This window comes from Meles meles, chromosome 13 (assembly GCF_922984935.1).
Source record: "Meles meles chromosome 13, mMelMel3.1 paternal haplotype, whole genome shotgun sequence".
Classification (NCBI taxonomy): domain Eukaryota; kingdom Metazoa; phylum Chordata; class Mammalia; order Carnivora; family Mustelidae; genus Meles; species Meles meles.
In genome coordinates, this window is record NC_060078.1 from 31,485,352 (window position 1) to 31,498,287 (window position 12,936).

Consider the following 12,936-nt stretch of genomic DNA (forward strand, 5'->3'; position numbering starts at 1 on the left):
CCCCTGATGGCCCTCGTCTGGAGCCCTCCTCCTCCCCTCGTCTCCCTCAGGCATTCGCTCAAATGTCATCTTCTGCATAACCTCTTTCCTGACTCCATTCTTGAAAATTTCAGATCCCATTTCTCTCCTCTGCTTAAATACCCACCCCCGCCCCCGCCGTCCCCCACCCCCCGCCCTGGCTCCTTCCATCTGGTATGCCATGGTTTTACTGATCGCCTGTCTCATCGCGTAGAACATGAGCTTGAGGTGAGGAAGGGGTTTGGGACTGTGTCCCCAGCATCCAGAATGGGGCCTGCTCGGTACGCAGCTCAGGAATGAGTGAGTGACAGGGGAACCATACCAGACAGAGGTTTAGGAGAAGGGCAAGTGCAGAGACGTACAGGACTCGGGTGCCTGGCGAGTGGCCCATGAGGCTGGGGTGTGAGCACTTGCGTTGCTAGTAACTGACAGGGCTTCGCCCAGACAAGGTTTGATGATGCATCGGAGTTCTGAAAATTCTAGAGAACACGTTCATGGTGCCAGGCACAGGTCAGGAGCAAGGGCAGTAACGTGCTCCAGCTAATCGGCTTCCTCCGCACGGAGGGCAGTGAGGGCATGTGTGGTCAGGGGCCGCTCCTGGCTGGAGCTCGGCCCTGCATGGGAATCCCCATGACTAAGCCCGCTCCTGCTTCCATCCTGCCATGCCTACCCGCCTTGCGTAGGGAGCCTTTCCTGCCACCGCCGCATCCCTCATTGATCACCTGCTGCGGCCCTGCTGTGTATCCATCTCAGTGGTAAACATTTTACATGCGTGACCTCATTGTGGGGAGCATGGCTGAAAACCAGGTCGGCGCCCCTCTGGGCCAGGGTGCTGTCGGATGGACCAGAGGGGAGGTCTGGCTGGGACAAGTGAGCGGAGGGGGGCTGGCCCTCAGCTCTTTGGGGGGTGGACTGGCTCACTTCTTCCGGGAGCCACCCTGCGGTCAGCTGCCTTGCTTCTTTTTTTTTTTTTTTTTTTTAAGATTTTATTTATTTATTTGACAGAGATAGATCACAAGTAGGCAGAGAGGCAGGCAGAGAGAGAGGAGGAAGCAGTCTCCCTGCAGAGCAGAGAGCCCGATGCGGGGCTCGATCCCAGGACCCTGAGATCATGACCTGAGCCGAAGGCAGCGGCTTAATCCACTGAGCCACCCAGGCGCCCCAGCTGCCTTGCTTCTGAGCTGTGGGGCTCTGACTGCCGGGCCTCAGGGCAGGGAGGCCCTCCTCGGCTCAGGGCCTGGCAGCCGCACTCCCTCCTGACTGCTCTCCCACTGCTTCTGTCTCCTTGTCCCGAAGCTGCTGCCACCGCCAGGACTCAGGGCCAAGCAAGGGGCGGCCAGGTAGAGCTCCCAGCCCAAGCTTGGTGTGCTATGGTGGTGACGAGGGGACACTTCAGAGCCACATGGCTTCTGGGCACAGGGAATGGAAAGTGGGGGTGGCTACCAGCCTGGCAAGGGCTGCCTTGAACTCTGGCTGGGCGCCAGGGTAGGGGTTTGCTGCAGACAGGGACTCTGAGCACCTGTAGCTGTGAGGCCCTGTCCTGTCCCTGGGTCAGGACCTCTACTGCTGGGGGGTGGGGGCGGTGTCATAAAAAGTGACACTGTTCCTTTAAGAATATTTACCAAGCTTTTGAAGGCCCAAGAAACTGCTGTCCACGGTGCCAGAGGACAGAATCAATCATCACCTTCGTCATCATCACAGAGGCCCTGCTACTAATTTTCTCACCCTCCTCACTGTGGACTCCCCATCTTGGGTGGCCGTGACATCATAGGCTTGCCACTGGCCACCCAGCAGATCACAGCCCCCCCATACCCCCTCCTCACCCAGCTCAGGGCAAACTTGGTGAATTATCCTTCACTCCCAGTGGAGTCACCCCTGGAGGGAAGGAGCTGGTTAGGTTCTCAGACCAGATAGATGCCATGTGGACCGTCCTTGGTCAGGCTCAGCCCAGGGACAGGCTCACGACCCGAGGAGTGCAGTAATGCGGCTGCCCACACCCCCTGCCCAGCCCCCCTCTCGTTCACCGCCCGTTCTCATTGTCCTCCCCTTCCCTCTCTGTCTTGCCCATTTCCTGCATTACAGCAAATGGATTCTGGTCAGACGACTACAGTTGATAATACTCTGTGAAACTCCCATGATCCCTTAAACATTCCATTGTCCAGAAGCTTCCGGAGTCCAGATCAGTGGTTCCCAGCCCTGGCGGCACAGGACAGTCACCTGGGCAGCTCAGAGAACCTCCTGATGCCTTGGCTGCACCCACTGAGATTTGATCCGTTGGCCTGGGGTGTGGTCTCAGCGCTGGGAATGCTGCAAATGCCCCTGGTGATTTGAATGGGCATCTGGCGGGGCCTGGTGTGATCCTGGAAAAGTCTACTGTGTGTTCAGTGCAAAAGTCAGGGTCAGGTCGGAGGTTTCGGGAGGGCCAGCGGAGAGAAGGATGGAACGGAAGGGGCTGCCCCCCTGCCGTGGGCCACGCCTCAGAAGGACCTTGGCACGTCAGGACTTCAGTCCGTCCTGCCAGTAACCCTTTGGTTTCACACGGGGACTCTGAGACTTGGGGAGGGCCCGACTCCCAGCTGCAGCCTCTACACCACTGGCAGGGAAGTTGGGGGACAGAAATGGAGGGCTTCATGGGGTTGATTTCCTTTTTTTATTTTTTTTATTTTTATTTTTTAAAGATTTTATTTATTTATTTGACAGACAGAGATCACAAGTAGGCAGAGAGGCAGGCAGAGAGAGAAGAGGAAGCAGGCTCCCTGCTGAGCAGAGAGCCCGATGAGGGGCTCGATCCCAGAACCCTGGGATCATGACCTGAGCCAAAGGCAGAGGCTTAATCCACTGAGACACCCAGGCACCCCGATTTCCTTTTTTTAAACTATGTTTTAAATGCTTCTCATATAATGATGCCTCGCTCGTTGCAGAGGACCGACATTCTGTGCAGAACCGACTTCCCTTTTCAGATGGGCAATCTTAGAAAAGTCAGAAAACACCTCAGAGTTTAAAGAGAAGGAAGTTGCCGCAACTTCGCCACCCAGAGACAGGTCCCTAGCAGCTGGGTGTGTTCCCACCAACCTTGTGCGTCCTTTGTCAGCTTTGAAATTACCCTGCACGGGAGCAGCCACTTCTTGGGAAGGAAGTTTCCCCTCAAGGATGCTCAGCCCATGCTATCTTTTTCCTCTGGGATTTCTTCCCATGTGCGGACAGGGATCTGAGTGAGGCAAAGCCAGGTCACGGTGGGCCCCAGAGTTCGAGGCTAACCATCCCATGGTTCCAGAGTGCAGCTCCCAGCCCTGGAGCCATTGGCTCCCTTCCTGAGCCACGGGGACTCCCAGGCACTCTGTGAATGAGGCGGATGATAATCCTGGCAGCCAGTGGGAACACGGGCACAGTCGTCGCCGTGTGCCTGGACCCTACTAGCTGTTCTGTGCATGTTCCTCAGCGCAAGCCCCCAGGATTGGTGCTGGTATAATCCGGAGACAAGGGGATGTGGGAGCAACTTGTCCAAGATGACAGGGCGTGAGAGCGGCAACAGCCAGGGATGCTGGGTGGCTCGCTGCATTGACCCACCGCGCCTAACCACAGCCCTTCTCCCCTGAGAAGGATCCCGGCTGCAGATGGCCTGGAAAGCCTGTCCCCCAGCTTCCTCCAGGGTATGGAGCCTGCAGAGGTCCTGAGCTCAGCTGAAGACCTCCAGCTGGTGGAGGTGGTCGGCTTCCTGGTGTTTCTTCCGAGACTCTGGCCTGTTCTGGGAGTTCTCCCGCTGCCCGTGTGGGGCAGGCAGGGCCGGACACCTCTGCTGAGGACGAGCCCTTCAGCTCTCGCTCCGGCCTCCGAGGACTCCTTCCTCCCGCCTGTCCCCAGAGCGGCAACTCGGCAAGAATCAGCTTTCAGACTCGCCTTGGCCGGGGCCCAGGCCTTGGCAGCCGAGCTCCGGCGGCCTGGAGCTCTCACAGCAGGTTTGAATTACCCGGGATCACAGCCTCCGCGGGCCTTGGTCCCAGCCGCGCTGACTCACGCTTCCGTGGCCCCACGCGGCTCATGTGCGAGTGTCCTCGGCGTGCGTGTGTGTGTGTCCGCCGGCACGCGTGGGGTGCCATCCCTTGTGTGGCCTCGTGGTGCGTGCGTGGTCCTGTGGTACGCCTGCATGTGGTCTCTCATTTCCGTAAATGTGCATCCTGTTTAATAGGTTTATTGAGATACAGGTCCCATACTGTGCGGTTCTACCCAATGTAAAGTGTACAATGCAGTGAATTTTTATGGTGTGCATGGATTTGGGTAATTATTGCCACATTCAGTTTGAGACCGTTTTGAGACTATCTCAGAAAGAAGCCTTGTGCCATTTTGTGGTCACCCTTTAACCCCCCTCCCCCCAATCCATGACCCCAGCCCTTGGCAACTGCTCATCTTTCTCTGTCTGTGTCTGTCTATAGACTTTTCTCCATTCTGGGTGTTTCCTATGGATGGAATCGTATACCGTGTGGCCTGTCGTGCCTGGCTTCTTTGACTCAGCAGGACGTGTTCGAGGTTCATCTGTGTTTCGGCATGCATCAGTTTCTCGCTTTTGTTTTTCTGTTCATCCATTCATCTGTTGGAGTGGAATTGTGGGGTCCTGTGGTCACCGTTTCATATTTTGTGGGGCTGCTAGGGTGCTGTCCAGAGTGGCCGCATCACCGGCTGTGTTCGGCGTGGAGGGGAACAGAGACTCTGGCGGTAGCCAGCCAGGGCTGGTGAGGGGAGGGAGTTTCCCAGGTGGGGCATCCCTGACGGCATGCGTGTATCAGCAAGAATGTTCCAAGAGAGCATGAGCATGGTGATGGCGGAAAGAGGGGTGCTAATTTCAGGAGCTAAGTTCTGGAGAGGGAGAGACGGAGGGGAGCCGGAGATGAGGATGGGCACGGCTGGAGGAAGTTCATAGGGTGGTGGCAGGGTAAGGGAGAGCATGCCTGGTGGCGCCCGTTTTCTCCTTGAAAACAGGACAAGAGAAACTGGGGACAGTGGTAGGAGTCTCAGTCATTGGGAGAGCTGGGATGCAGACATCCAGGGAAATGCAGCCGCTGATTCCAAGTGAGATTGGTGGGCACTGCGTGCATTTCTCTCTCGGTATGCAGACCTGGAGAGTGTGGTTGGGTGGGTCGAACCAGGGCAGTGGGAAGGAAGGAAAGGCAGGGAGAGAGAGCTATGGGTGTTCACAGAAGTATTATGCATCTAGACTGAGAAGTCCAAGGTGGGATGAAGGGACGCGAGGACGTGGCCGGGGCGGGTGATGATGGTGGGGGTATGGACGGTGATGGAGTGAGGTCCCGTCATGCACCAGAGGTCTTGCTGATGCTTGGTGACCGCTGGAGCCAGAGTGCAGGGCTTGGGCGAGTAGGACGGTGGTGGGAGGGAAGTGGACACCTGCAGTGGGGGCTTTTGAGTTCTGGCCGATGATGTGGTCTAGGCCGGGGATAGAAGCAGGTTGCTGGGTTGGGGCAGGGAAGCCAATTCAGGTTCTCTTACTGCTCCCAGCTGTGTGCATCACGCTGGCCTCCACTTGCTAGGCTTCCTTTCGTTTCCTACAGTGGAATAGTTTTACGCTGGGTTTGCTGGAAGCCTAGAACCCGAGGCAGCACAGCCGGCAGTAAAACCTTGGTAATGGAATTTCCAGGACACGTTTGGGCCCAAGAATGTGCTCTCCTTGGGAGGTGGTGGTTGGTTGGATGGGTTGGATGGGTCTGCTCCTTTCTCCTCTGGGGAGGCCCTGCATGAGCTCACCTTGGAAGAAGAAGCAAGAGGGGACCTGGCTTACCCCTCACCTGGCTTCATTGGGGCTATCATCTTGAAATAGGTCCTCCCAGGCATTCTGCAAAGGTTAGTGAATCTGAGGGCACAGCAAGGGGGGCTCTGCATTACACTTTGCTAGAGGAAGGGTGTACGGCTGTCCTCTCAGAGTTCCGCCACTTACCTGTGCCTGGACGCCAGGCCAAGTCCTTGCTCACTGTCTCTGCACTTGACCTTGCACGGACGGAGCGCTTTCCTGTCTCAGCCCAGACTTCAGCACCTGCAGGGACACATGTGTTAGTCTTTGGGGGTCTCTTCTAGGAGAAGTGTTGCCTTATCGTAGCCTTGCCTCACAGTTTATGTGCAAATACGTGCAATGTCAGAATCAACACGTTTATATATACACATGTACACAGACGTACTAATTCTAAAATAACGTGGTTTCAGTTATCTGCTAAAATATGTGGGACCTCATCCTGATGGTAGACAGCTACCAATGACCAGCTGAACTTGCTCAATTATGACCTGCGGCAGGAGACAAGGATAAGCCAGTGCCTGTGTCCTCCAACGCCACATGACCCCGTCTCCTTCAGGTGCCCCAGACTTGCCCTCTGGACCTGGGGGCTTCCCCTGCAGGGAGGCTGGGCTGAGGCCTCTGGATGAAGACACAGCAGAAGGCATTACCTTTGCAACTGACATGATGTCACTGACCATATTGGAGACATGAGACTCCACTCCAAAGGTCCCCTTTGGCCACTCACCTCCCAAGAAAGGCCTCTCAGTAGCAGCCATAGGAAAGGGATCCAGAACCTGGCTGCTGGTGGCCAGGCCTGCACCTTGGAGAGTTTCTTTTGGAGAAATGGCCTGAGGGCCTGCCTGGTATGTGGCTCAGTGGGCTCTAACCAGCTGTTTGTTGTTGCTGTCTCTGCTGCATGAAGACCCTCTCTCATGCATGTTTCCATGGAGTTACTATTTCCACGAGAAGAAGGTACCGGAGAAAACAGATAGGGTCAACCTTTATTTTCCAGAAACTTAAGTTCCCCCTTTTCTGAATGTCTTATACAGAAATTTGATTTGATTTGAGTCCTTTAAAATTAGCCACCACTTTTCAGAAATATAAACATCTCGTAAATTGAGAGACGGGAGTAATTTGGCAGGGAGGCAGAGAGCCAAAATGTTCCCGTTGCCAGTCTGTCTGCCCCAAGTGGTGCCTGGTTTCCTGGCCAGGGCAGAGCCGGAGATGGTCCGCCAAACCTCTCACAGTACAGATGGGGAAACCAAGGGCCATGGGGAGGGAACTGCCCAGTCTACCCCCTGATCGTGGCCAAGCCTGCCCACCCATCCTCCCTCTAGGAGGAGGGTCTCAGAGGCTGAGGTCTGTCAAGGCCAGACGCTATGCCCAAAATGGACCAGGAACATTGTTGGCAAGTTCTGTCCTTAGCCCCAGGGGTTTGGTGGGATCAGTAGTCACAGAGAGGTTTGAAACTTCTTTCCCAGGTTATATATTACAGGACTTGGGTCTTTGCCCTCCGCAGTTAACCCGGATAGGGAAATAGGGGTTCACTAACTCTTCCCTGGGGAGAGGGCTGTGCTGTCACTTGCTGGGTGACTGAACAAGTTTCTTAACCATTCCGATGGAGCCTGTTTCCTGATCTGTGAAATGGGTTTCATATTTGTGTCTGTCTTCTAAGGCTGTTGTAAAGGTGAAATGAGGTATGGAAGCAGAAGTGGCAGATAGTGTTGTTACCATCAGGGATAAGAAGACTGTTTACAAAGGGTGGAGTGTGGGGAAGTGTGTTGCAGCTCGGTAAAACCTTACCAGTGTCCCTGCACAGAACAGGTTACATCTTGAAGGAGGGAGCTCTGTGTTGCTGGAGGCATCCAAACAAAAGTGAAGAACTCCCCGGAGTAGGGAGGTGGTTGAGGGATTGACTGAAGCTTCAGACTGGGGCACACGTGGCGATCTTGAAAGGTCCATGATTGTGGGCAGGAGGGGTGAGCCGGATGGCAGTGCCTTGCAGCCCAGCCTGCTGCTGTGCGGATCATTCCAGAGCCTGCGTCCCTCGTGGGAGGCCCTGAGATCTGGTGGCCACGTGGGTCAGGGGATGCCAGAATTTGAGGAGCTGCGGTAGCTGTGGCTGCAAGAGGACTGATGGCGGCCGACTCATGTGCTCAGGAGGTCTTAGAGGACGTCGTCTCAGAACAGGCTGTGGTGGGGATGTTGGTGGCATTTGGCTGCGTACAGTCACAGCTGCTTTAAAGAGTCTCTTCGGTTCAAGGGGAGAAGGCCCAGTAGTTTGATAAGAATGGTTTCTTCACACGCTGCCTGGTGTTCACGGCTGCATTCCCAGTGTCTGGAGCGGTGCTGGTATACAGTAGGCACTCAATAGATAGTTGTTGAATGAGTGAAGGAATTCGACAAATATATATTCCTTTAGAACTGCCTAATGTTTTTCAGGTACTGTGGTGGGTGGGCTTGTCTGACTGCTTTCTAGAGCTGGCGAGGGCGGGAGGATGGGGGAGATGATGGAGGGTGGGGGGTGGGGGAGGGGAGGAATGGTGGAGGGAGGGCGGGAGCTTGTGCAACCCAACCCTTGTCTTCACACACATCGCATTACAAGTCTCCTTGGCCCCTGTGATTATTGACTTCATTGGGGGCTAATAACATGCTTGGCCAAGGTTATATTTTTAATGTTTTCATTTCCAAGGCCAACACCTGATTATTTTTACAGGCATATCTTGATGCAGGCGAAAAATTAGATTAAAAACAGGGCACGCATTCCTGTGCCCTACCCTGGCTCTTTCGTTGTCGGCGAACATTAGCGGCTGTCCCGGGTGTAGACGCACACATGCTTTAAATCTGAAATAATAGCCCTTTGTATGGGAGTGGGGGAACAAGCACCCATGTGAGGCATAATTAACCTTTACCAGTAGGACTCTCCCCTCCCCCCTGTCTGCCCTGTAGGTAAAGGCAGATCTTATGGATGGCGCTTTGGGGGTTGGAATTCTGCACACTCATGGGGTTCCACAGTACAGGAAAAGTGTATCCGCTCTGCTTGAAATGGTCATGCTCCCCACCCCTTGCTGGGGTCCTCCCACCCACTCACCCCTCCCCGCCCTCGAGGAGGGGTCTGCACGTGGGGAGTCACACACGTGTGTGTTCCCAAATGCTCACCTGTTGTGCGTGGTGTACTCACATTCCTTCTCTCTCCCCCTTTGCTCCTCCGGCTGGCCGGGTCCTGGTTCAGGCGGGCCTCATCCGCACGGACAGCAGCGACTACTTCATAGAACCCCTGGAGTGGGGGCAGCAGGAGCAGGAGGCCAGCGGGAGGACGCACGTGGTGTACCGCCGGGAGGTCCGCGGGCAGGAGTGGGCGGAGTCCGGCGGGGACCTTCACAATGAAGGTAGGCACTGGGCAGGTCCCTGAGCTCCACCTTGGCCTGGACCTGTGGTATTTCTAGGTCACTTTGGACCTTAACATCTGGAGCCTTGGCCTCAGTCTTCTCATCTGTAAAGTGGGACTGGAGCATGTATACCAGCAGTGGTATACCCAGTGGGTTTTAGAGGCTACTACAGTTGGCTGGAGTTGGGGGCCAGGCGAATGACTCGGGTCCCCTGAACTGAGACCCTGGGGACTCCAGAGGTCTCTGCACAGCCCTACATTGCTTCGGAAGGTGATTTCCCGGCCTAGCAGAAGGTGCAATGGTTCCAGTTACCTCTTTCCCCCCTTAAAAATCAGCTCAGCCCTTGGGAGCCAGAGGAACGAAGGTCTCAGGGCACTCATAGGGGGAATTGCTGCATATCAGGGCATCGGGGTCCACTTTGGGTCAACAGACCATTTTTAAATCATATGTCCAACACTGTCGGCTGTGAGACCCTAACCAAGTTACTTAACATCTCTGAACCTTGTTTTCTAATCTGTAAGGTGGGGGCAACTGTGGCTGTCTCTGGCCGCGTGTATTAGCGATAGTCCATATAAATCTCCCAGCGTGGGGCTTGGCACGTAGCAGGTGTTTGATAAATGGTTTGTTCTTACTCCAGTATTGTTATTAGGGTAAGTACTGAGCAATTAGGCGAGAGCCCCCCCGGGAGCAGGGGTAGCCTTGCAGCCTGGGGATGGGCACAGGAGCCCGCACACCAGCAGCACTCAGGACCCATGCTCGTGGGAGTGAAGTGGGGAGGCAGCGTGTGCTGGTCCCAGGCCTATGGCCAGCCACACTGTCCAACTTAGCTTTGCCATGAAGCCCCTTGGGCCAAGAGGACACAAGGAGGCCTTGGGTAGAATCTGGTCTTGAATGGACCACACTCTCATGCCAGGGCCCTGGTGGGGTGGGGCGGAGCGAGAAGGAATGCTTGGAAACCAGTTGTCCCTACATGCGAGGCTTCCTTTGAGCCTCCAGCTGCTGTCCAGTGTTCCTCATAGGAGAGGCCGAGCCGGGTGGTGGAGGGCTCTGCAGGCCTGGGATGGGGGGGCGGGGACTCGTGGAGCCTCGGGGGGCATTGGGGTGAGCTGGGGTGGAATTTAGGGGCAGCCTGGGACAGCACCATGCCTTCCACTGTGGCTGGGAAGAAGGACGTGTCTCCCTGGGCTCCATTTTATCTGAGGCCAGTTCTGAACAAAAGACCATCAATATCCCTTTTTGGGGAGACCCTAGCAAAGTTCTGCTCCACGGCCGTGAGCCTGGAACCAACCACATTGCTTGCCGTCACGGTCAGTGGCTGGGAAGCCACTGAGCTCACAGAGTTGGCACTCAGGCCGGGGAAGGCTGGTGGGGCTCCCCGTCATTGGGGGAGTCTTGGGTCTGTGGGGGATGCCATGCTCTGGGCCCACCTGTGTCCCTCCTTAGAAAGACAAGTGGTAGTGGAGGGCTTTCTTGGAAACCTGTGACATTCACTGTTACTTTAAGACCACTGGTGGGTCTGGGCCCAGGGAGTATATTAGCATTTCTGGGTGTGCCTGTCTCTATCATTCTTGATAAAGTCAAAAGGTTTCACCTCACGTCTGTGGGTATACCTCTTAGCCCCTCAGAGAAATGCCTCAGAGGTCTAGGCCAGAGACTGCTTAGCTGCCAATAAATGAGCTTTTGAGAAATCTGCCTCAGCCTGAGCTCCTTTCTCCATCTCTGTCTGTCCCCATGGCCCATGCTGCTCAAGTGTTGCCCAGCTCAACGGTCCCCTTTCCTGGATCACTGAGCCCTCTGGATTTCACCTGGGACCGTCTTCTTGTCCCAGATAGGTTGGGGGGTTCCTGGAGGACAGATACTACGTCTTCATGATCTTTCCTCCTTCACATGACCTCTACCACCCCACAGGGTCTGGCTTTCCTCAAGGAAGGAGAGGAGGCATCAAAAGACCCAGCAGATTGATTTTCTAGCTGAGCTGTGGCCTGTGAAGGGCGCCACTGTAGGAGTATCTGACATGCACCGATGAACTTGGGGACAGAGGGGACTCAGGGTGTGGTCTTGACTGCTGCTTTCAGAAGAGCATGGGTGTCCCCACAGGCTCACCCACTCATACGGAGCACACACATGTGCACACTCACACACCTCACACACTTATCCACTCATACGTAACACACTACATTCGGAGTCTGGAGGTAGAAATTCCCCTGGCCGGACCGCCACAGGGGCTGCCCTGTGGACCTTGCTTGGCCTCAGGGCCTGTGTCCCAGACACAGCCATGCGCCTAAGGCTGCACTTTCCCTCCTCACCCCACGCCCCGCTCTCATGAATTAATGACCAGTCCCCTTTGCCCCCTCCCCAGCCCCTGGGCAGCCACCCATCTACCTCCTCTCTCCATGGATACGCCTGTTCTGGGCGTCTCATGTAAAGGGAATCAGGCATCAAGTGGCCTTTTGTGACCGGCTTCTGTCACTCAGCCTGTGCGGTCCATCCATGTAGCGTGTGTCAGTCTTTCCCTGCGTGTGGCCAGTGATACTCCAGTTGCATGAACAGACCACGTTTTCTTTATCTCACCATCTGTGGATGGACGTTTGGGTTGTTTCCATTTTTTGGTTATGACGATAACGCTGCTACGAGCGTTCACGCACAAGTTTCTGTGTGGACGTATGTTTTCAATTCTTTTGGGTATAGAGCTTGGAGTGGAATTGCTGGTCCTGTGGTTAACACTGGATTTAACTTCTGGAGCAACTGCCAGGCTGGTTTTCAGAGCAGCCGCACCATGTCACACTCTCCGGGGGGCTTCTTGGGTGGGCTCCTGGAAAGCTTCCCAGGGGCCCTGCTCCCCCCACCCTCCCCACTTGGAAGGTGACCTAGGTCTGGCCTGAAGAATGAGAGACGGGAGAGGGTGTGGGTGGCACCTCCCCAGGGCCTGTGGTGACGTCAGCAGGTCCTCCCCATGGCCCCTTGCTATCTTTGCTGTGAGGGAATTCTGGGTGGGCCCTGAGAGGGTGTGACCACGGGAGAGCCAGAGCCCTGGGTTTGCTTTTGTTCTGGGCTTTGGCCATTAACTTGCTGTGTGACCTGGAGGCCTCTGGCAGCCTCTCTGAGCCTCCCTTTGGCAGACCTGGCTGGGAGAGCTGTCAAGGTTCCAGCTGCACTTTTCACTCGCAGTTGGTAAATCTGCGGGCCCTACTCATGTGTTGTGTTGGGAGTGACTGTCGTTTAACGTCCCCACTCCAGGGGGAGAATGCCTGCCCCCTCTCCTCCCCCCTCTCTCCCAGACATCTGTCTCTGGGCTGCTATACTCACCCCTGGGCTCAGGTGCCAGGTCAAGTGAGGGCGACAGCAGCCGGAGCCCCGCTCCCCAGCCTGCGCGCCACTCAGGGGGCTGGCCGCATGCTTCTGCTTTCCCTGTGGACCAGTGGGCACGTTTTCCCAACCTTGTAGTCCAGTGCTTTCCTTCCTTTGTGTTTGCGGTACTCTAACCAAAGGGAAGAGAAAAAGAAACAGCAGAGTCCCATGGTTCCCCCTCTTGTCCTGTCCTCAGATTTCAGGTCCTGGAGTGCCCGTGTCCATAGAAGCTGAGAGGCAGGACTTGTGTCTCTGCCGAGGCACCGGTGGAACCCTCCACAAGGGTTACCCACACTGTGGCTGATGTCACCCCATACTTGCTCACAGTGGATTTTGCCAGTGTCCTTCCCTCTGCTCAGGATCCTCCGTTCCCTAAACTCCAGCAGGTTGTCTCCTATTCCCGGT

General features: G+C 55.6%; 1 protein-coding gene across 1 annotated transcript in view; it reads left to right on the top strand.

Annotated features, from left to right (window-relative positions):
- Positions 1–12,936, top strand: part of ADAMTS14 (ADAM metallopeptidase with thrombospondin type 1 motif 14) — a 72,019-nt gene that overhangs the window by 13,180 nt on the left and 45,903 nt on the right. The window contains exon 3 of the mRNA XM_046026583.1: positions 9,027–9,183. Within this exon, the coding sequence (XP_045882539.1) occupies positions 9,027–9,183 (157 nt within the window). The remainder of the gene's footprint in view (positions 1–9,026; positions 9,184–12,936) is intronic.